This window comes from Cricetulus griseus, chromosome 5 (assembly GCF_003668045.3).
Source record: "Cricetulus griseus strain 17A/GY chromosome 5, alternate assembly CriGri-PICRH-1.0, whole genome shotgun sequence".
Lineage (NCBI taxonomy): Eukaryota > Metazoa > Chordata > Mammalia > Rodentia > Cricetidae > Cricetulus > Cricetulus griseus.
The window spans coordinates 6,492,776-6,516,917 of record NC_048598.1 but is presented as its reverse complement, the minus strand read 5'-3'; the positions used below and the strand labels follow the sequence as shown (position 1 = coordinate 6,516,917).

At 40.0% G+C, this 24,142-nt stretch overlaps 1 protein-coding gene across 1 annotated transcript in view; it reads left to right on the top strand.

Moving 5' to 3' along the window:
- Positions 1-24,142, top strand: part of Ush2a (usherin) — a 641,642-nt gene that overhangs the window by 69,200 nt on the left and 548,300 nt on the right. The window contains exons 4-8 of the mRNA XM_035445085.1: positions 6,299-6,362; positions 11,661-11,955; positions 13,490-13,674; positions 14,131-14,352; positions 15,441-15,534. Coding sequence (XP_035300976.1) covers positions 6,299-6,362; positions 11,661-11,955; positions 13,490-13,674; positions 14,131-14,352; positions 15,441-15,534 — 860 coding nt within the window. The remainder of the gene's footprint in view (positions 1-6,298; positions 6,363-11,660; positions 11,956-13,489; positions 13,675-14,130; positions 14,353-15,440; positions 15,535-24,142) is intronic.

Below are 24,142 nucleotides of genomic sequence, written 5' to 3'. Positions count from 1 at the left end.
GTATGTGAGCATTTGCTTCTGCGTGCTTGTGTGGGGGTTGCAAGCTATTTACATGCAGAGGCCCAAGGAGGACATCAGACATTCTGCTCTACCATTCCCCCCTTAAGGCAGGGTCTCTCCCTGAACCTTGAACTAGGCTCACAGTCAGCAAGCCCCTGTCTCTTCCCCTTGCAGTGCTGGGTTCCAGGTACTTGTAGCCACATACAGAGTTGTTAGGTGGGTTAGACCCTCCATCAATGTGCCCACCGAGCCGGCTCCTCAGCCCTGAGGCTGCTTTCACCCTGACCGGTGTGATTATTTGCCCCAACTTCTCACTCACAAGACAGATCTTCATTCTGTCTTCATTTCCTCACTGAACAGCTCTGAGGTCTTTCTTGTGTGAGTCATGTCCTGCCCTTGATCCATTTATATAATTTGGACCTATCTTTCCCATATGGATGTTTTTCAGAGAGAGCTCTGTATGGCATGTTTTCTCCTACAAATATCTGTTAAAAATTGGCAACCAGCAGAGGGATTATTAAAGTCTGTTCCGGAGCCTGTGTCCTTGAAATTCTGTGTGACCTCCCCTCTTGCAGTCGTAACTCCTCTGCTTGGGATGGCTAATGCATGTTCACATTGGGCCTTTGCAAAACTTTTTCTAATTCTTTCACAAAATGCCCTACTATGAATTCTGAGGCAGTGGAGATGACTGTCCTATCACAGACTCCAAAGTGTAAAACTCAAATGATTTTTAAAGGTTATAAAACCCAGCCCTTTTATTTTATAGATGATAAAATGGATTTCATTGTCCCTCTGCAGCAGAGCTTGCCTTTAACTATTATTAAGATATAGGAAGTGGATTCTAATTTATCAGCCTTGCTGGGAAAGCCTCCACTCCTAACACCCTCTCTGACTACCATCTTGTTCCTCTTGGATGACTGCGGTAGCTCCCTCTGGCCTCACTGCTCCTGAACATGTTCCCCTGAGTTCTAAATCTCCACACTTTTGAATGAACCCATGATGCTGTCATTCATCTACTCCCAACCCTCCAGAGGCCTCCCATTTCATTCAGAATAAAACCCAGATTCCCCACACCATGCTGTAAAGCTCCTAACAATTTGTAGCTCTAGCTTGCCAGCCAGTTGCTAGTCTACTCAACCTTCTGAATGCCTCTCCCTCCCTGACTCTGAGACATGATCTGGCTCCTTGTAGTTCTTCTGACATGCTAAGCATGCTAAGCACATGCTTCAGGTGCCATTCCCCCCTTGGTTTCCCTCCTGGAACATACCACTACTAGATGTCCAGACCAATCTTCTTCCCTCCCCACTGGTGCGGCATCCTTAATGAGGTCTCCTCTTCAACATACCACCCAAATAATACTTAGCCCTATTCTCATTCCTGCTCTAAACTTTCTGTTATCAACAGCACTTTCTGCATTTATGTACAATACATTTAGGTAAATACATATATGTATGTATTTATTTTAATCCAAGTTCCATAAAAGCAAGTATGTATTTTGACCGGGGTGTAATCTTTGGTTGATTGGTGCATCTTTGGCTGTAGCAAAAGTGACGGGTACACAATAGATTCCTACTAAATATTTGTAGATGAGTAAAATCAGATGAAAGTGAATGCAGTCAACCTGACATTCAAAAACCACAGTGAAGACTCGGACAAGATCCAAGTGTCTGTAATTGGGGCTGTATTTCAGTGACAGCACACCTTTCCAGTGCTAAGAAAGGTTACTCACTGTATCTGTTGCTGTGATCAAAACAACCTGATCACAACTAATTCATAAGCAACTGATTATTTTGGCTTGTGCCTTCAGAGGGATGAGAGTCCCTGGCTGGGAGGTTGGCTTCCAGTGGAAGGAATGAGAAACTGGGAGATCATATCTCAGCTGCAAACAGGAAGCAAAGAGTAAGAACAGGACATGGATTCAGGCCCAGCCCCAATGACATACTTCCTCTAGCAAGCTCCACCCCCTAAATGTTCCATTATGTCCTCAAATAGTATCACAAACTTGGGACCAAATATTGAAATATATGAGCCTATGGGGGACGTTTTTCATTCAACCTACCACCTTGGCTGTTTGTTCTGGTCTGGTTGCTTTATACAAAACATTTCCCTCCAAATGCTTACATGAACATTGTACACAAAGATGTTGAATCACATGGAGAACATGGTGGCTGAATTAACAATGTGGGGTGGCTTATACAATAGAAATTTGTTTTCTTTGAGTTCTGGACCCTACTAGAACAATGTCAGGTTGACGCAGGACTCTGTTCAACTTGAAAACCAGGACCAAAGGCTCCCTTCTCTTTCCATTGTGTTTGTTTATGGCTTCCACTGCATCGTTTGTGTTTTCCTCATGTGCTTTTGGTCCTGTGTGTCTGGACTGTTCCCTCATCTTATAAATGACATCCTTGTCTCTCAGCATGGGCCTTCTTTATTGACTGCCTCACTTGATTCCATCTGCAAGGGCACTGTGTGCAAGAAAGGTGGCATTCTCAAACGTGAGGAGTTACATCTTTGTGGGGACACAATTGTGCCCAGAACCAAGCCTTTCCTGGTTGGCAATCAGGCTTTGTATATGAGAGCTGAACTGTGGCAACATCAGTCAGCAAACTGTCCAAAAGAATATTGGGGAAATTTTATGTGCCTGTAGAAAAGACTTCAGTAAATTAGATCATTATTTCAAATGTCTTGTGTTTTTCATCTCCACCATACAGTCCATTGGCTCCCAGGACACAGTGAACTCTTTGATGTTTTTTGTTCTCCTGGCTTATCATTTGTTCTTTGATTTACTTCCTGTGGCCCTACCCACATGTACTGATCTCTCCCCCTCTTTGTGCAGGACCCTTGACCTCATATTTCCCTTGAAATTTCTGTTTGAAAACTATCAGTGCTAGATATCACCAATCACTTGACACTTGTAGATATTGGGATATGCAAATATTTGTTTAATTGCCCATCTTGCATAACTGTGCCAGTACAGAGTGACCATGAAAATTCATGATGAGGAAGCTATAATTTCCAGTCATCCTTCTCTCCTATTCCCATGGAGAGAACTTCCTTGTTAACTACAGACTCATCTCACTCCCTGCATCCCTTTAATTCCCTTCATTATTGAATATTATCAAATAATTTACCAGCTGACAGGAATACAGCTGTGAGTTGTGGATAGCCCAGTGAATAAGAGCAACTAATACTTTATCCTGCTGGGGATGTTTATTCAATGCATTTTATTTCATAGTACAGATAGAGGAGTAAGTAGGTACCTGTAACCAAATGAAAGGAACACATAAAAGTGTTGAGGAACTTTGTGGCACTGGGGTGGCCTCTGGTTATTTTCCAAGGGACATATTTCAAAGCTGAGACAAGAACTGGGTGAGGAAGGGATTCTTGAAATAAAGGCAATATCAAGTATAAAGTCTTAGGATTGAGTATTAAAGAGTTGAAGAGTATTCAAAATTGAATCTTTGGGACTGTAGTATGAGGTATGGAGGATGTCCAAAGAAGAGCTGTGGGTGGGAGCTTATAGGAAAAAGGACAGATAGGAGATAAATCCAGCTTCATTTGTTTTAGACAGGCAGTGTAACCTCTTTCCTCTCAAGGAAAATTAATACAGTGGCATGTGACATCCTCGGCTCACTTCTCCCAAACAAAATCACATAAGCACATATGACTTAGAGGCATCCCCATGCATCCCTCCCATTTAACTTTTACCTCTAAATCTGAAACATTCTTCCTCATAATATTCTGTTATAGTTTACTTTTCTGTTGCTGTGATAAATATCATGGCCAAAAGCAACTTAAAAATGTTTATCTCGGTTTATCAATTGAAAATACTGATCTGATCTTCATGAATAAATATTCACATATAAATTATCCTTAACCATTTTCAAATATGCATCATTCAGATACAACCACTGAAGACAATGTCATTTGTTTATTTTTATCTCTGATGGTTTTGGGGATTGAACCCCAGGCCTTGCACATACTGAGCAAGAAGCGATCTCCCTCTTAAAACAACACAAATGTGTGTGCTTAAATATACATACATATGCTCAAGCATAGACCCTTGTGATTTTCATGCTTCTCTCAGAACACCCCTGATCTTGTGATCTTCTCTGAACTGCTCTTGATTTTCTTGGGTAGATTCAAGGGTTCATTCTGGATGCTAATTCTGTTGTCTACAATTAAGTTATTTGTATGGTTGTTTTGTCTACATGTATATCTGTGATCCATGAGCATTCCTGGTCTCCAAAGAGGCCAGAAAAGGGCATCAAATTCCCTGGAACTAGAGTTTTAAGGGTGGTTGTGAGCTGCCGTGTGGACACTGGGAATTGTACCTGGATATTCTGGAAACATAGTTACACTTCTGGGCCTTTCCTCTAACCTCTATTGTCCATCTTTTATTCATCTAACAACTTTTGTCTGACCAGCTTTCTCCAAATATCTTCCAAGGAATAATAGCAATTAAAAAAAGATAGAAAAAAACTTTCTTGAAAATTATTGTCATGAAGACATTGTTGGAAAATGAACTTTTGGAAAAATGGCATTTTCTAAATTAGTCAGTGGTTAGAATTTTATTTTATTTTATTTTATTTATTTATTTTTTTGGTTACTCATGACAGGGTTTCTCTGTGTAGTTTTGGAGTCTGTCCTGGAACTCTCTGTATAGACCAGGCTGGCCTGGAACTCAGAGATTCGCCTGCCTCTGCCTCCCAAGTGCTAGGGTTAAAGGCCTGTGCCACCACTGCCAGGCTAGAATTTAATTTTTCCAACACTCAGTTACTGAATTAATGCTGTGTATTAGATCCCATCTCATTCTGGGGTCTTCATGATCTGAACACCAGCTTGAAGTTTTCCTGTTTATTAAATACAGAACAAAGATTCAGAGGTGGTAGTTGTATTCACTGTTTTTTGTGTTGTTGTTACCACGCGCCAGGCAGAGAAAGAATTTACTGTGTATCAGAGTTTCTTTGTTTCAGTCATTCATGATGGGGAGGGCATAAAGAACAGTTCAGCCCGTGGTGCTGGGGTGTGTGGAGGAAGCTGTCCACATCACTGTGGACCAGGAAGCAGAGAGCCAGCAAAGAATGGAGCCAGGTAAATTTGCAAAGGCCCATTCATCATGCCTACTTCTTCAGCTGGGCTCGACCCAGTAAAGGTCCACATGCTCCAAATTAGCACCAGTGGCTGGGGACCAGTTACTCAAAATGTGAATCTGTAGGGGACTTTTCAGATTCAAACTACGAATGTATTTTGTTTGTTATGCTTTTTTGTTTTCTTTTTTATTTTCTGGTGTGTGCGTGCTTGTGTGTGTGTGCGCATGCGTGCTTCTGATGTAGCCATGAATATGTACATGCCAAGGAGCAGTATGTAGAGGTAAAGGACAACTTTTCTGAGTTTGTTTTTACCTTCCACCGTGATGAGCAGTTCTCCCCTGTTTCTGCTGCTAAGCATATTCCAGGCTAGCTGGCCCCTAGAAGGAGCATTGGAATTATAGCTCATGCCACTGCATGAACTTTTAACATGGTTTCTGAGGATCAAACACGGCAGGCCCTTTGACCTGAGCTGTTGTCCCGTCCATTTTCTTTTCTTTCCCTTCCTTGTAGTTCCAAATATCTTGTGATTACCTGTATCTTGTGATACCTCACAAATGTTTGGTATTAAACAAATAATACTGTGTCTGTGAAGGTTGATACTTATGTAAGGATGAAAATAATCTGTGATAGCATTGTGGTCCTTGAACCTGATTAGCTTAGAATAATTCTCAGGGGACAATGATATTTCCAGACTGAACTTTCACTCTGCTGTAATATGTGGGAGACTCAATATCCATGAGCAACAGATCTTACATCCATCTGCGTTGTTTTTGTTTTGAGGCTTTCTGGTTGAGCATTTGTGTTCATTAGATTCAACATTCTGGAGTTTAAGCTAGAGTGGGTAGGATATGAGAACAGGAAATTTTTCCACTGGCAGAGCAAATATTCTGAAAGTTGTTATTGAAAGTAGATGACAAAGTTTAAGGATGATGAAATAATAGATTTATACATTTGTAAATGAGAGAGGAATTCAGGGAATCACAGCTATGAATTGTGTCGAAGGAATCTGCTAAAGGACTCACTTTGACTTCATAGTCTCCCTATATCTGTGGAGATAAATATGATTACTATTAATCATGTAGAATTAGAAAACACACATGATAGGAGTGTAGTTTAGAGTTTCGTGGTTTTGAAAAGAATTTCGGCTAAATGCTTTTCATGCTTGGCTTGTGTTCTGGGGTTTCTTATCTACTCATATGTTTCAGGTACAGAACAGTTCATTGGAAGAATGCAAGATTTTCGATTGTATAACATGTCACTTACAAACAGGTAAGTGGATGTGGTATTCTAACACTTGAATATGGGAGGATAAGGCCAATTCACTTAAAGTACTGTGGAGACTGTAATATTTTTCATCTTTATAGCAATTGGCAAACATTACCTAATTTGTATTTGGCCATATTTACTTTGTCATAATTTATACTCATTCACTAATATTTTGTTCTGTAGGAAACTCCTTATATTGTGGGGTGATCAAAATTATTCACAGATAATTATCTCTCAGAAAATTCATTTTATTAACACAGTATAGATGTTAATGCGTTTGTTCAAAAATTCTATATAAGGTAGATGCTAATACTTAAAAACTGATATGTGTGCCTTTCAGAATTGCTTTTAGAAATCATTAGTGTTAGAGAAAGTGAAACAATAAGACAACTGATTACTCTGATACACAAGAAAGCTCCAAGGGACAAGGACTTTAGAATGATCAAATATCTTAAGAATTGTGCATTTTTTTTCTATGACAAGAACTCACAAAGCATTCCCTCATTTGGAGAGTAGAACAAAAACCTATCTTAGGGTTTTCTACAGGCAAATTGGTTCCTATCTTGTGCCCATGAGTTTCCCCTGGAGATGCCCTCTGAAGAATCCCAACTTAGAATCTACTGGAAATAGTGTGCGTGTGATGGCCATTCTTGGTCACTAGCTTGGCTGCATCTGGAATTTGCTAAAACCCAAATGTCTGGGCACAACTTTGAGGGACATTTTTTTCCTAATTAAATCATTTGAAGAGGGAAGTTCCACTTCTAATTCTTGTCTTTGAGATGAGAAGCTAGACCTTTAACCCTGGGGTATTAAGATGGGAAGATTGACCTTCAATCTGGGCCACACCTTCTCCTGGAAGCCTAGATAAGGCTACAGATGGAGAAAACTTATTCTCTCTTTGTCTGCTTACTCTTCCTCTCAGTAGCAAGTTCATTCCTTCACTGGTCTTAGAGCAGATTTCTTTGGGATTCTGGAATATACTGAAGATCAGATGAGACATCCAGCCTTGCGGACTGAACAACTAAACAATTATGGGATTCTTGAACCTTCCATTGGTAGACAGCCATTGTTGAACTAGCTGGACCACAGATTTCTCTCTCTCTCTCTTTCTCTTTCTCTCTCTCTCTCTCTCTCTCTCTCTCTCTCTCTCTCTCTCTCTCACACACACACACACACACACACATACACACACACACACACACACACACACACACAGAGGTTATTCATTCTATAAGGGGTCTGTTCATGTAGAGAACCTTGACAAATACAGATTCTCTTTTTCTTTTCTTTCTTTCTTTTTTTTTTTTTTTTTGCAGCATAACTTGGTAGTAAAAGAGTCACGCAGGTAGTGATGTATATGAAGGCTGGAAGAGGTCATGAAGCAGAGCTGAGGCTTGACATTGTGTGGGAGGGTTGGAGTTCCTGAAGAGAGCCCTAGAGAGGCTATTGGTGAAAGTGTAGACCAGTTGTAGCAAGAGATCCCAACATTCTGGAGGTGCCAGTCATCCATGGGCAATAGCAGGTATGGAGTGGATCCAGTCTGAGCCTAGGAGACCAGCTGCATGTGCTACGGAGGGAAGAGCCATAGAATTAGCTCAAATGTTTTGGAGGAGCCCAGAGATGACGAGTGAATCCGATATATTGGACATTGAGTTGTTTATACTGTTGGAGTTGGTTTCTGCTTTATTCAGATTATGACTATGCCCAGGATCTTCCTTCTTGAAGTATGAAAGTTTTTAATGTAATTTCAATTTTTATGGGAGTCCACAGTTGAAAAATTTTAAACTTTGAAAGAAGATTTTGGATTTTTAAAGAAAATGGATATTTTAAACAGGCTGAATTTAAGTGCATTTACATCTGTAAAATAGTGGGACTTTTATAGTTACTTATGTTTTTAATGTGAGATCTTGAGGATTACTAAGAAAGGAAAAGTTTTGGCTTAGTAGTGATGGTTTTGTGTGTCAGGTTGACAAGGGGTCGGTCATTCTGGCTTGTTTTCTGTCACCTTTCCAGAAGCTAGTCCCTGGAGAGGAGGGACCCTCAATTGAGGAAATTATTCCTTAAGATCTGGCTGTAGGCAGACCTGTAGGACATTTGCTTAATTAGTGATTGATTGTCCTCAATGGACAGCCTGGGCCATTGTGGGTGGTGTCGTCCCTGAGCAGGTGTGTAGGAGAAACTGCTGCCAGCCTAGCCAAGCGGCTGCCCCCAGTACCCCGACTAGTGTGAACACGAACAGGCACTTCCTCCCTGATCCAAGCCTTCCTCAATGCCCAGAGACTACTGAAGGAGAGACACCTGACCCAGAAACACCAATGATAAAAGGGAAATGCAGCAGAATCAGCTGCCTGAGCCAATAGGACCTTGGGAAGGGGTATAGAGGCAGGCCTAACTTCCTGAATAATTGAGTCTGCAGTGTGCTCTGCTACTCACTAACTGCCCTGGTCTGAGTCTTGGTGCTGTATCTTCTCACCCCCTCCCGCAAGGGGTGTCTGAACAGGGTAACCCACAACACAGGTGGTCCTGGGTTCTATAAGAAAGCAGACTAAGCAAGCCATGGCAGCATCCATCCATGGCCTCTGAGTCAGCTCCTACCTCCAGGTCTCTTCCTTGTTTGTGTTCTTATCCTGACTTCCTTCAGTGATGAACGGTGGTGTGGAAGGGTAACCTGAATAATCCTTTTCTTTCCAAGTTGCATTGGTTGTAGTGTTTTATCTCAGCAATAGTAACCTTACCCAAGACAATGTGTTTGTATGGATGAGTTCTTATTTACTTAAGTATTTAGTTTTGTGGTGTGTGTGCATGTGTGTGTGTGTGTGTGTGCATGTGTATGCATGCATACGTGTGTGTGTGTGTGTGTGTGTGTGTGTGTGTGTGTGTGTGTGTGTGTGCTGGTATGTGGGGATTTGCATACAGAGGTCAGTGGACAGCCTTAGGTGTCCATTATTGACTGCTACCTCGTTTGGAGACAGGGCTCTTTTTTCAGTCATAGTTCAGCATAGCCCAGGCTGGTTGGCCTATGGCTTCTAGGAATCCTTCTGTCTTCTATCTGAGTGTGAGTGCTGGGATCACAGATGTGCACTACCAATACTAAGTCTGACCTTCTCATGAGATCTGGCCATCTGAACTCAGACATCAGGTTATTGCTGCAAGAGTTCCTAGCTGCTGAGACATTTCCCTGATCCTTATTTACTGTTTTCAAGGGAAACTTTTTATATCTTTCCAAGGGAGATATAGATTAGTCTGTTGAATCTTTGTGTGTCAGGAGTAGCTCTCAGATATTTCAGAAACATCTTAAATGAATGAGCCTGTAGCCTGTGGTAGACCCACGATCAACTTAACCCTCCTTGTTTCTCAGTCCAAGGGATCAGGGGATGCTAGGACAAAGATGCCAGATCATGGAACAGGAAGGAATTGAGATGCCCCTTGCCCACTGTCCTTCCCATCTCCTTTGCCTGTGCTGACTATGCTGAAGAGTGATGTCACAGATGTTCTTTGGAATGAAGTTTTTCCCAGCCAGAGAAAAGATGCCATACCAGTTATTGACTTTGGAACACATTCAATAGCTGATGTCAATTGGAAATCATCAGTGAGATTTCGAGTAGTTACTTCATGTCCCTTAGTGAAAGAAAACTCTAGCCACCTCCATCACTTCACTGGGGTCAGAAAGGAAGCCTGTTTTCTCTAGTCAGATGTGGGTTATTGGTGTTGGCTGTCTGGAAGATGGTGATGGGGGGGGGTGGGAAGAGAGTGACCTGGGAAGCACCATAGCAAGCATATTCTTCTTAATGGAAAAATTGAATAGCTCTGCCTGCCCCTGGCATTCTCATCTGACTGTTGGCAGCTGGTGTACAGTCTGAAGCCATTGAAACATTTCAGGAAGCCAGACTCTCATAGATGAGTCACAGGAAGCCATTGACAAATGGCCTTGGCCTCAATCCCTTCACCCAAATGAGAAGCCTATAAAATGATACATGCTTTCTTATGCTTTCCCCTGGATGAACTGGAGATGTCATCTTAAATCTCATTATTTTCAATATATTGCTGTTCACTCACAGTGTAAGTAAGTTTAAAATCTAGATATACGACTCCTTTCTGCAACACACATAAGCACAGAGATATTAAATTAAAGTAAAATACCTTGATAAAAAGCAAGGGCTTACACATGCTGCCTCCTCTTCTGTTCCTCTGTTCTTCCCATCTGGTTCTAGGAATTGAACACAGGACCTCACAGACAAGAGGCAAGAGCTTATGGCTCACATGCCTCCAACCGTCTTTTTACTTTTTATCTAGAGACAAGAGCTAGAGTAAGTTGCCCAGGCTATCCTTGAACTCTTTATAGATTGAGCAGGTCTTAAATTGGAATTCTTCATGACATCCAGAAAAGCTGGAATTATAGGCACATGCCGCTAGGCTTAGCTAGCCATTCTTGTTGTAGCTCTTTATGGTCATTGAGATGGCTAAGATAGCAAAAGTGCACGTTCTGAGGATCGGAGTTCAGTCTCCAGTACCCTCAATGGAAGGAGAAGATTGATCCTGAAAGTTGTAAATTGACTTTCACATTCCTACTCCCCCCCTCTCTCTGACACACACACACACACACACACACACACACACACACACACACACACACACACACACACACACCCCATAATTTTTTAAGAGTTAAAAACCATACCATTTTTGAAGGACATTTGTCTTAGTGTCTTTCATGTTGCCATGACAAAATGATCTGACAGAGGTAACCTAACAGGTGTGTGTGTGTGTGCTCGTAGCTCAGGGTAACATCCATCACGTGGGAAAGTGAAAGCGGACAGAACCACTGTCCACATCACATCCACAGTGGAGAGGCAGGCAGGGAGGGATGCTTGCTTGCAAGAACCGAGATTGTGTTTTCTCTATTTCATATAATCCAGGATATCTGCAAAGGGCATCATCCTGACCGAAGTTATTATGGGTCTTCCCATAATAACTGATTACATCAGTTGATGTAATCTAGACAATCCCACACAGACATTCTCGGGGGATACTGTTAATCCAGACAATCCTTCACAGGTATGCCTGGAGCCTTCCCTCCCAGGTGATTCCAGATTCTGTGAAGTTGATAATCAACCTTCTCACCATCACAGAACTTGAGGATACTGAGTATATTTATTTGTCCAAAATGAGTTTCATTTAATATTCCATTAAAAATTATTAAAGCTAAATGGCCAGTCCTCCAAACACCAGGAGGGTAATCAACTCTTAGGAGTTGTTCCTGAGAGGTTGTGTGTGCTTACCCTCTTCTCTGGACCATTGCAGAGAGATTCTGGAGCTCTTTTCTGGAGATCTGCCTCCCTTGCACATCCAGCCACATTGTCGCTGCCCAGGCAGCCACCCCCGTGTCCATCCCTTGGCTCAGCAGTACTGCATTCCCAATGGCCCAGAAGACAAGCACCACCATCAAGTGTCACGGCTGAATCCTGAAGCCCATCCTCTCTCCTTCATCAATGATGGTGACATTGCTACTTCCTGGGTTTCCCATGTGTTTGCAAACCTGACTCAGCTCAGTCAAGGAGTGATTGTTTCCGTAGACTTGGAAAATGAACAATACCAGGTAATCAGAGACAGTGGGGTGGGAATGCATGTTCTAGGGACTTCATGTCCTTGAGAAAAAGCAATGTTGTCTCACAGTCCTGAAGACCCTAAATGTGCAGTAATGGTGTTGACGGGGAAGCTCTCCCTCTAGAGGAAGGCTGGCAGGCAAGAGCCTTGCTCGCCTCTTTCAGCTCCTGGTGATGTCTGTTAATTCATGAACCTGTAACTTCCGGTCCTGCCTGTTTCTGCAGAGCCCCCTTCCATGTTTCTCAGAGAGTGTTAGTCTCCCCCTCTCCTTCTCTTTAAATGGAATAATCTCGTTTTAAGATCCTTAGCTTTATCAGAGCTGTAATGACTATTTCCAAGAAGGTTATTTTCACAAGCACCTGTAGTTACCTCTTGAACATACTGACTTGGATGTATAATTCATCCACTCCATGGCAAAAACTAGAGTTGTAATGAATGAAATCACAATAGCTAAAACTGACATCTGATGTTTTATGCTTAGGGATTGATATTAAAATGGAATTTATGAAATATTTGAGCCCTCTTTTAAAAATAACAGATATTTATTGGTCAGGTGCTTATTCATATGTACTTCCTGGTAGTTGTTTTCTTTGTTCACATCTTTAGAACAAACACAATGGGTTCAATGTGATTTACAAAATCATTGAGAATGGAAAAAACATGTAATTCTAGAATGTATTGCCTTTACTGTAGGTCTGAAGTCCCTATATGTTTCTTAAGTTGTCCATCATAATAATTAGAGGAAGTGAATCTTTTTTTTTTTTTTTTTGGTTTTTCCAGACAGGGTTTCTCTGTGTAGCTTTGGAGCCTATCCTGGCACTCGCTCTGGAGACCAGGCTGGCCTCGAACTCACAGAGCTCTGCCTGTCTCTGCCTCCTGAGTGCTGGGATTAAAGGCGTGCGCCACCAATGCCCGGCTGAGGAAGTAAATCTTTATATTTAAATCTGAAGTCTCAGTGTTTCGGCTTCCTAACCACCCGTGGCAATAGTAATGGACATATCCATCCCCAGGTATTTCAATAATAATGGACATCATATCCATCCCCAGGTATTTCAATAGTAATGGACATATCCATCCACAGGTATTTCAATAATAATGGACATATTCATCCGCAGGTATTTCAATAATAATGGACATACCCATCCCCAGGTATTTCAATAATAATGGACATCATATCCATCCCCAGGTATTTCAGTAGTAATGGACATATCCATCTCCAGGTATTTCAATAATAATGGACATATCCATCCCCAGGTATTTCAATAGTAATGGACATATTCATCCCCAGGTATTTCAATAGTAATGGACATATCCATCCCCAGGTATTTCAATAGTAATGGACATATCCATCCCCAGGTATTTCAATAGTAATGGACATATCCATCCCCAGGTATTTCAATAGTAATGGACATATCCATCCCCGGGTATTTCAATAGTAATGGACATATCCATCCCCAGGTATTTCAATAGTAATGGACATATCCATCCACAGGTATTTCAATAATAATGGACATATCCATCCACAGGTATTTCGCATCATCGTTCACTTCTCCAGCCCACAGCCTGAAGCAATAAGGATCCAGAAGAAGAAGGCAGACAGCTCTCCCTGGGAGGACTGGCAATATTTTGCTAAAAACTGCAGTATTTGGGGAATGAAAGACAATGGAGATTTGGAAAATCCTGATTCTGTCAACTGCCTTCACTTGCCTGAGTATGAACATTTTCAAAACAATTAATTTTAATAAACCATTGCCTTTGTCCTGAGCTGTGGGTCAGGCACCTGACTAGGCTAGAAGAGATCTCTTTCCATCACTGGTTTTAGAGAGGTCGAGTTACTCTCCACCCCCCACCCCAGTTGAGTTTTAAACTTCTTACAGTTCCTATAAAGGACAGAAGTATTCACTTTTACAATCCACTATTGCTGTCTAATATGGTGCTCATCTCATTCAGCCATCCATCTGCATTTGCATTCCCCTGAAACCTCTGGTCAGCCTCTCTGTGATGATCCCACTTTACTTATATGTGGAATAAATAGAATGTATGTTTCCCAAGACTGAAGAATTTTGGGAGTTTCCTGATACTGTATGGAAATAACCCAAACTTGTGATTTCTAGTTGATCAAAACCATGAATAGCTTCTTAAAATATAAAATTTCTTTCCCTGACAGTTTTACCTCATTTTCGCATGGTAATGTCACCTTTGACCTCCTGATGCCTGGACAAAAGCAGCGTCCTGGGTACAATGACTTCTACAATAGATCACAGCTTCAAGAGTTCATGAAAGCCACTCAAGTAAGGCTGCACTTCCGCGGGCAGTACTATCCAGCTGAGCGCCCTGCTGACCTGAGACACAGATACTACGCACTGGATGAGATCACCATCCATGGGAGGTAGCACTGGTCGCCAGAGGTTTGAATGCAGTGTGATCATCACTGGGAATTTTCTTTTAAATCAGGTGTAGGTTGTACATATTGAAAACTGTAGTCCCTGAGCTCTTGGAGCAGGCCAGATTCTAAGCTTTATATTCTAAAATGACTTCTTCTACATTTCTTTTGATGCCTTACTAGTACTTTATATAACCTTGTAGTCGATGAATTTTCAGAAGATAATCTACCCAGAAAGCACAATATTCTCAAATGTGTTTTGTGATTAAGTAAGCTTAACCCTCAGACTGTAAGAAAAAAAGTGTAAGACTCTAAATATGACATAGGCAGATTTTATCATACATTTTACTTAGTTTGTTTTAGAATATAATTTTAAAATATTCTCTATATTAAAAAAGGAGAAAAAAATTGGGTTGGAGCTATAGTGCTAGATGTGTGAGAAGACACTTGGTCTTCTCAAGTTCATAGTTTAAAGCTCCATAAGGTCACCTGACTGTCACCAGAAGAGAAGTGTATTATCCCATTAATTACTGATAAGTTTATCATTACAGTTAAGAACGTGACTCACAATGGAAAAAATAGCTTTCAATCTAGGCAGCATACTGTTTGGTATGGCATATATATATATATATATATATATATATATAATCACTTGAAATGTATTGTTATAGAAAAATTATATATCTTGAACATTTAAAGAGATCTCCTAAAGTAAGAATACTGAAAGTATCAACATTTATTTGTTATGTAATATAATAACAAAAGAAAGACTATTAAGCAATACTTTTCATCTTACTCTGAAACCATGGGCAAACATTTTAATCCACAGTTTCTTTTTGAGTGTACTTGGAATGGTTAGAGCAAACGCCTTACTGTGACAAATCCCACATGGCTGGAGCCAGTCACTGTACACCATCTTACTTCCCTTTCCAAGGCGCCTTCACAATTACCTTTACAAGCCATTGAGGTTGGGTCTACACAATCAGAATGAGTTGGGTTTGCCTTTCCCAAGTATGCCGTATGCATGTCTACGGGATCTTGAATGTGTTTACAGTGACTTGCTTCTGAGTTGCATGGGATGCTCACATTCACAGATGCCTATGCCATGGACATGCTGAGGCCTGTGACAGGACCAGACATCCTTACAGATGCTTCTGTTCTCCGCAGAGCTTCACCGCAGGGCCTCAGGTGTGTTGCTTCATCCAGGAAATCTAAAAGGAAATGGGAAGGGTAAATATAAGTTAACAGAAAGTTAATTTTGGTCCATCTGCAGAATACATTTTAACGGATAAGAACTTAAAATATGAGTTTTTCTTAAAATATTATTGTAGAGAAATATAGCCATTGATAAAGTTAAAAGTTGTGTGTTTAAAACTAATCTCAGAGAAACTGCATCTGAAATGAAACTCTCGGCCTTTTACCCCTTTCTCTCTCTTTGTTGATTTTTCAGCATTGTATATTAACTGAAATAACATTTAAATAGTCCTGATAGACCAATACAGAACAGTGAAAGCTTTGATTTCTTGCTCTGAAAACATATTTGCTTGAAAGAACTGGTAACATAAGGTGTGGTGCACACCTGCAATCCCAGCACCAGAGAGAAGCGATGGGGGTTAGGCACCTGTATCACAAGCGTGAGGACTTGCCTTTCATCCATAGCATTCATTCATGGGGGAAGCCAGTCATAGCAGTGCAGACTTGTTGTCCCAATATTAGGGAGGCAGAGACGAGGGGATCTCTGGGGCTCACTGGCCAGTTAGCTTAGTATATTGGATGACAAAGACATATACTCCAATACAAAGAGAGTTCCTGCCTGAAAATGAAGTGGCCAGATCCCGAGGAACAACATCCAAGACAGTCTTCTGGCTTCCGTGCATATCACATGTGAGCGCGAACAAACATGAGTGTGGGCAAAGTCACATGGGCCTGGACAACTCGTTCAAAAATTTATGATTTAAGTCTAGCAGAGAGAGACATTCCCTGGGCCTATGGGAGTCTTTGAGGCCCTCTGATTGAAGAGCCAGAGTACACTACTCTGCAAGACCGTGTTTATGCAATCCAAATGATACCGGTGCAGTTGTGGTGCAGTTTACAATATTTGAAAATTTAATGTTCATTAGTATGACCCAATTGCTATAGAAAACTCATATGCAAAAATCAGTTTTATTAATGATATTTACAAGATTGCATTCTTAAAATATTTTGTTAATTTGAGAGATTAAAAGCACTATTTGATTATGAGGTGAACATGCTTAACTAAAACCAAGGTTTGGGTCATTTTCATCTGTCTACAGAATGCTACTACCATGTCATCATTGGTTTTCGGCGTGTGTGTGTGTGTGTGTGTGTGTGTGTGTGTGTGTGTGTGTGTGTCTATGGAAGTGTGTGTTTGTATATATGTGCAGTATATTTTGCAATATTTGGGAACATCTTGTCTTGAAATAAATCACCTTTCAAGGTTTTGGCAGGGTGCCTCTCTGTCCTTTGAGAGACTTAATCCTAACTAAGTTGCTCTCAACTGCACCACTAGTGTATGCAGCCTCCATGACTGGAATGTGCTCTAAAATGCGCATCTCCAGTGCTGTGGGGATGTGGTGGAGATGAAAATAGAGGCTTCTTCATTCTAGACAATTGTTTGCTCACTGATTCATGCTCCGAGCCTTTGCCTTTTTTTGTTGACCTCATTTGTTTGTCATTGTTTATTTTGAGATAGGATCTTTATAGAGTGCTCTGACTGATCATGACTTGCTTTGCAGCCCAGGTAGGACTTGAACTCATGGTCTTTATTCAGCCTCTTGATTACTTGGTATTATAGGCATGTGCCACCAAATCAGGCAATAAAGATTCTTTGTTTTGTTTTGTTTCACTTGTTTTTGGTTTTTCAAGACAGGGTTTCTTGATGTAGGCCTAGCTGTTCTGGAACTAGCTCTGTAGACAAGGCTGGCCTTTAACTCCCAGAGATCTCCCAAGTGCTGGGACTAAAGGTGTGCAACATCACCGCCCATCAAGAAGATTATTTTTCAATAAGTTTAGTTCTATGGCTCTAAATATTGTTTCCAAAATTAATTGAATTAGATTGATCAACTTACTGTTTATTGAGTCATCAACAGAAATATGCACATCACACACACATACACACACACACACACACACACACACACACACACACACACACACACACACACACTCTTTGCCTACTGGTTCTATATTTATAATTAAACCTTTATTCATTCTGACATTTTTCTTCCTACTGTCATCTTGTCATGACTGAAGACCATTTCCTTCACTTACTACAATCAGTGATTTCTTTAAATTCTTTTGCTTTTTCCTCTTAGTCCATTAACAAACCAGTTTAAAAACTGCTCTGGCTGGACTTAGCAGGTTGCATTGAACTGAGTCTAGTTGGTATCTACAAGCTAAGCTTTAGCCTGGCATATTCTTTCTCATGCTATAGAGACACACACTTTGTCATAATGTGGCATTGCTTAGCTCCTCCTGCCTGGTGTAGGATGACGCTTTCTGTTGCAGTCTCCCTCCCTTCATTCTCCTCTCTTCTTATGCCCTGCTCGTTTTATTCTTTCTAATTGCTCGCACTGATGGGGTTGATATCTTATGATTCTTGTGTGATTTCATGCCTCTTCTTAAAAACAGGCCTTAAGTGAATCAAGGTTCATGGTTGGTTTTGGAAGTCAAATGGGATTGTCATACTTGGACTAAGGTGGTGCCCATTGGGCTCAGAGCCAGTGAATTAATTATCATTTAGGTTGAGAATATAATCAATGCTTCTTATTTAGATAGTGTCTTGGGAAAACATGAAAATTAGACATGTATGGTTTTTCTTTTTCTCCAAATTGATAATTCACAAATTTAGTTTTAAATAAAAAAATGTACCTATACAATTTGCTTAGATAAGTTTGCCAAATGCAGTTGAAGGGGAAATACCAATAAACTACGATGATACTTTCAAATCATCCAGCCATAAACTTTTCATGTACTACTTTGAAAAATGTTTAAGCCATTTCCATCCTGTGGGACACCACACTCTTTTTAAAGGCCTGGAGAAGGCCTAGGAAGAATGTCTTCAATTCACAGTGTTAGGCTAACCACAAAGGGTAGTCCTCAATCAATATGGCTTTTCTGAATTATTGCAATTTGGAAAAATCAGTGAAAATGTAAGCCTTGAGAGCATGCCAGTTCTTGGCAATTTTCTTTTCTATGGGAAAGTATGTTTAGCAGAAGTGAAAGGGGACGAAGTGGAGAGAAGGGGGGAAGCAGAAATTCAGGAGTTTGGCTTGCAAGGACACCGTCCACACGTCTTTCTGTTGTTCATCAAGAGACAAATCACAGTCCAAGAGTGGGAACAGTTTATAGTTTTGATATTCTTTTCAAATGGATTTCTCATCAGTTTTATTTCATCAGGAAGTATTCACTACTATATGAGTCTTCTGTGATAGCAGCTGGTTGAGTACGGGTAGCAATTACTCCACTTAAAGTAATTCCTTGATTTTGTTTTGTGACCACCTATGATCTTGTTTCATTGTGACTTCAAAGAAGGGAACCATCCAGTTTCTCGAGCTATGGAGCCCTATGTAAAACATAGTGATAGATTGATAAACTGACATACTACAAGATTTATTACTCAGGGTACAGTCCAGCTTGCTGTCTATTGCTGCCAATAGCTAAATGTATGTTTTAACCTTTCATAAAAATGGAAATTAAGAATGAAGATCCACTCAACTTAATACTAAAGACTATGCTTGCCCTGAAATGAATTAAATCTGGACTTTATTTTTTCTCTGTTTTTCCATTATAATTTGTAATTGCTAGAATGTAGGCCTCGGGGAGGCTCCCTTAGTAATATTTCTGAGGAACTCTGATACATTTTGCATTATATTGCCAATTTCAGTTTTTGACTTTAATGTATGATATATACCATAAAAATAATGGCATATTTCATCAATAGAGAACATTTTCAGAAGTCCTGTGATGTGTCTTCCCAAGAAAGACCAAAGCAGCACATGATTAATGTGTTCAGCCTGCTTAAAGATTGATCCGAGGCAAAACAAATTCAAAATACTAGATACTGGCCATTAGCTCTCAAGCTGAATTAAGTATTTCCAAGTAGAAGCCAGGATTGCATGGCATTGAACTTGCATTAATCATCAGATACCTGGCAAGGAGGATCGTGTTTTCCAATGATTACTTTTATTTTGCTAAGAGTCATTACTGCCAATGCACATATTTTGGGGGTGTTTACAAATCTTTTATTTGGAGTTAACTGTATATCCACATAGAGTTTTTGACAAGTAATGCAGAGATTTTGTATACCTATATTCATCTGCACCCAAAGCAATATCTTCCAATGCTATTATGTTTTAATTTCTTTTAGAATATATGATTTGTATACCACAAACCACACTCTTTAAATATCTAGAGTTGGAAGAGTTTGCTTAGATGTGTCATCACTAGCCTGTCATAGAGAACACATCCCTCTGCCCTGACACTCTCTTACATTTTCTGACATCAGGGCTCCAACTCCACCCCCAGTCCATTAGCTTCAACTGCTGTCAGTATTTATTCTTCTGTCACACAGGTTTTAAAATCTCACACTACTGACTCCCTCTTGAGACCATTTTCTAGCTACTCGTGGCAATATCTTTATCAAAATAGGGAGTTTGCAATTCACTTGGACAGGCCACCAGCTTGAGAAGATCCATCCCAAAGTGTTGGTTGAACTCATAAAACACAATATAACCTAGGAATTTTGGAATTTTGTGGGTGTATTTATATTTTTATATTGTATATTTATATATTTGCTGACATGGTTGCATAACATAATCTACCTCCTAGTTCTCTTCTTCTCTGTTGCCTTTTTATTTATTAGTGTGCTTTGAAGACAAGTTCTCAGGTAGCCTCATGCTTGTTATAAACTGAGACAACCTTTGTACTCTTCTTGCTCCTGCCTTCACGTCCGAGGGACTGTAGCTCTACACCTTTGCCACGATGCCTGGTCTCATCTAGTACTTACATGTTTTAAGGGTTCAAGTGTTGATTGAATATACCTTTAAGTAAGGCGTTACTAGATGAGCCTTACATCAAACTGCATTTTCCCTTTCCTTTACCATCTACAGTCCAGGCCAAGAGTGATGCAATGGCCAGGACATCAGCCAGAACTGGCACTCTGGCTGCTTAGCTATTCCTTCATCATCCTGTGACATCATTACCTGCTAGGGGAGCCAAGCCCTTTAGAGCAATTTATTAGTGACCATGAATGATTCTCTTATTTTTTGGCTCTAATTTGTGACCCTTTTATAACATTAATCCTGGATCTTATGAATTAACTACGATCAAACTATCAGTGTGCATTTTTGTTAGCATTACAAATAGCAGAGCCAGCATGAAACATTTTATTTAATAAGCTTTCCTACCATTCAATAAGCCAAAAGATGCTAACATCACACTTCACAATGCTCATTATGCTAAATGGATATTTCCTGTTATTTTATGGAATAAAATCCTTCAGCACACTGAAATCCAAAAGCATGAGTCACCATGACTAACCTACACCTCACTGATGCTATCCATCTTGTACCCAGTACTGCTTCCGCCTCTCTGTGCACAGTGAGGTTTAACTCCAAATGTATTCCATTTTACATTTGAAGTTTTTGTAATACCAGCAAGTTAATCCATTTTAACTAGCATTTGAGCATTTCATATTTTAAAAATATTTAGTGAATCACATGAGAAATTTAATTTTCTCTCTGATACATGGTGCTACCTTTATACATCACTGGTAAGCTTCCTTTGTTCAGTATATACCTAAAAGATAGTTTTATGTGAAGAGATTATGAGCCTATAAACAAATATACTCTTGTGGAAGATACACATATAATGAAAGTGAAAGTAATAAGATGTAATATTTGAAGGAGTAAACATGAAGAGTTTTCTGATGTTGGGGATTTCACAACTTTTCTGAATACTGGACAATCTAAGAAAATACATAGAGAAAACACACCTGGCTTCCTCTGACCTTCTCGGGGACACCTGAGGCCTGGGGACTGCTCACAGGATCCTATTTCAGCAGAACCCGACACACTTAGAGTCTTCCAAGGCCCCAGTACCAGTCCTGCCTCCATCCACGAGAAGAAGGAGAGACATCAGAGTATTAGAACTATTTGCATCTACCAGAAGGGAAACTTGGTCCTGTACCCACTAAGAGAGGAAGAGACTCCTTCTACACCCACAGGAAGAAAGGATGGGAAGAAGACAATATAAAAACACACTCAACAACAGAAAACCAATATGATACCACCAGAGTCTAGGGACCCTATACCAGCAAGACCTGAACATCACAACACAGATGTAGCAGAAGAGAATGACCTTAAAAACATCTTCATGAAAATGATAGAGGGCCTCAAAAGAGGATAAGAGAAAATCCCTTACAGAAATAGAAGAAAAAACAAACCAAAAAATACAAGAAATCAACAAATCTCTCAAGGAAACAGTTCAAGACCTAAAAACTGGAATAGAGACAATAAAGAAAGCACAATCTGAGGGAATGCTGGAAATAGAAAAGCTGATAAATGATCAGGAACTACAGATGCAAGCATAACCAACAGAATACAAGAGATGGAAGAGAGAATCTCAGGATTTGAAGATACACTAGGAGAAATAGACTCATCGACCAAAAAAAATCTTAAGTCCAACAAATCCCTAACACAAAATTTCCAGGAAATATTGGATACCTTAAAAAGACCAAACCTAAGAATAATTGGTATAGAAGAAGGTAAAGAAACCCACCAAAAGTGCAGAAAACATATTCAACAAAATTGTAGAAGAAAACTTTCCCAACCTAAAGAAAGACATGCCAATTTAAGTATAAGAAGCCTACAGAACAACAAATAGAGTGGACCACAAAAAAGGTCTTCTTGCCACATAATAATCAAAACTCCAAACATACAGAATAAAGAAAGAATATTAAGAGAAACAAAGGAAAAAGGTCAAGTAACATATAAAGGCAAACCAATCAGAATTACACCTGGCTTTTCCATGGAACCTCTGAAAGCTAGAAGGTCCTGGATAGATATTCTAACTACACTACGAGAACCAGGGATGCCAGCCCAGACTAGTATACCCAGCAGAGCTTTCAATCAATTAGATGGAGAAAACAAGATATTCCATGACAAAACAAGATTCAAACAATACATATCCACCAATTCATCTCTACAGAAAGTTCTGGAAGGAAAACTGCTTCCTAAGGAATTTACAACCAGAAAAAGATAGGCAATAGATAATCCCACTATATCAACAGCCAAAAGAAAAATGGGGTGGAAATCCACACACAATTCCACCACCACCACCACCAAATCCAAAACAAACAAGAATGAACAATCAATGATCAGTAATATCCCTCAATAACTCACCTATAAAAAGACACAGAATAGCACAGTGGATAAGAAGACAGAATCCATCCTTCTGCTGCATACAAGAAACACACCTCAACTTCAAAGACAGATGGTACCTAAGAAATAAATGTTGGGAAAAGATTTTCCAAACAAATGGACCCAAGAAACAAGTGGAGATAGCAATCCTAATATCCAACAAATTAGACTGTAAACTAAAATCAATCAAAAGAGATGAAGGAGGTCCCTTTCTACTTATCACAGGAGAAATCCCATCAGAATGAAGTCTCAATTCTAAACATCTATTCCCCAAATACAAAGGCATCCATGTTCATAAAAGAAACATTATTAAAACTCAAATCACACATAAAACTCTACACACTTAGAGTGGGATTCTTCAACACCCCACTCTCACCACTGGACAGGAACACCAGACAGAAACTTCACAAAGGAACTAATAGAAGTTATGACCCAAATGGGTTTAACACACATCTATAGAACATTCTATTCAGATACAAAAAAGAATATACTTTCTTCTCAGTGCCTCATGGAATGTTCTCTAAAATCTACCACATACTTGGCAACATAGCAAACCTCAACAGGTACAAAAAATTAAAATAAAGCCCTGTATCTTATCAGACCACCGTACTTTAAAGTTAGGATACAACAACAACACAAATTGCAAAAAACCTACAAACTCATGGAAATTGAGTAATACCAAATTACACTATTCCTGGGTCAAGGAAGAAATAAAAAATGAAATTAAACATTTCCTAGAATACAATGAGAATATAATGAGAATATGGAAACAAGTCATAAATGGGACCTCCTGAAACTGAGAAGTTTCTGTAAGGCAGAGGACACAGTCAGCAAGGCAAACAGCAGCCCACAGACTGGGGAAAGATATTCACCAACCCCACATCTGACAGAGGGATGATCACCAAAATATACAAAGAACTCAAGAAGCTAGTCTCCAAAACACAAAACAATCCAATTAAAAAGTGGGGTATAGAACTAAATAGACAATTCTCAATAGAGGAATCTAAATTGGCTAAAAGACACATAAGTGTTTAACATCCTTAGCCATCAGGGAAATGCAAATCAAAACAACTCTGAGATACCATATTACTCCTTTCAGAATGGCTAAAATCAAAGACACCAATGACAGTTTGTGCTGGAGAGGATGTGGAGAAAGGGGAACACTCCTCCACTGCTGGTGGGAGTGTCAACTTGTACAGCCACTTTGGAAATAAGTATGGCGGTTACTCAGGAAAATGGCTATCAGTCTACCACAAGATCCAGCAATTCCACTCTTAGGCATATACTCAAAAGAAGCACATTCATTCATATAACAAGGACATCTGTTCAGTGATATTCATAGCAGTGTTATTTGT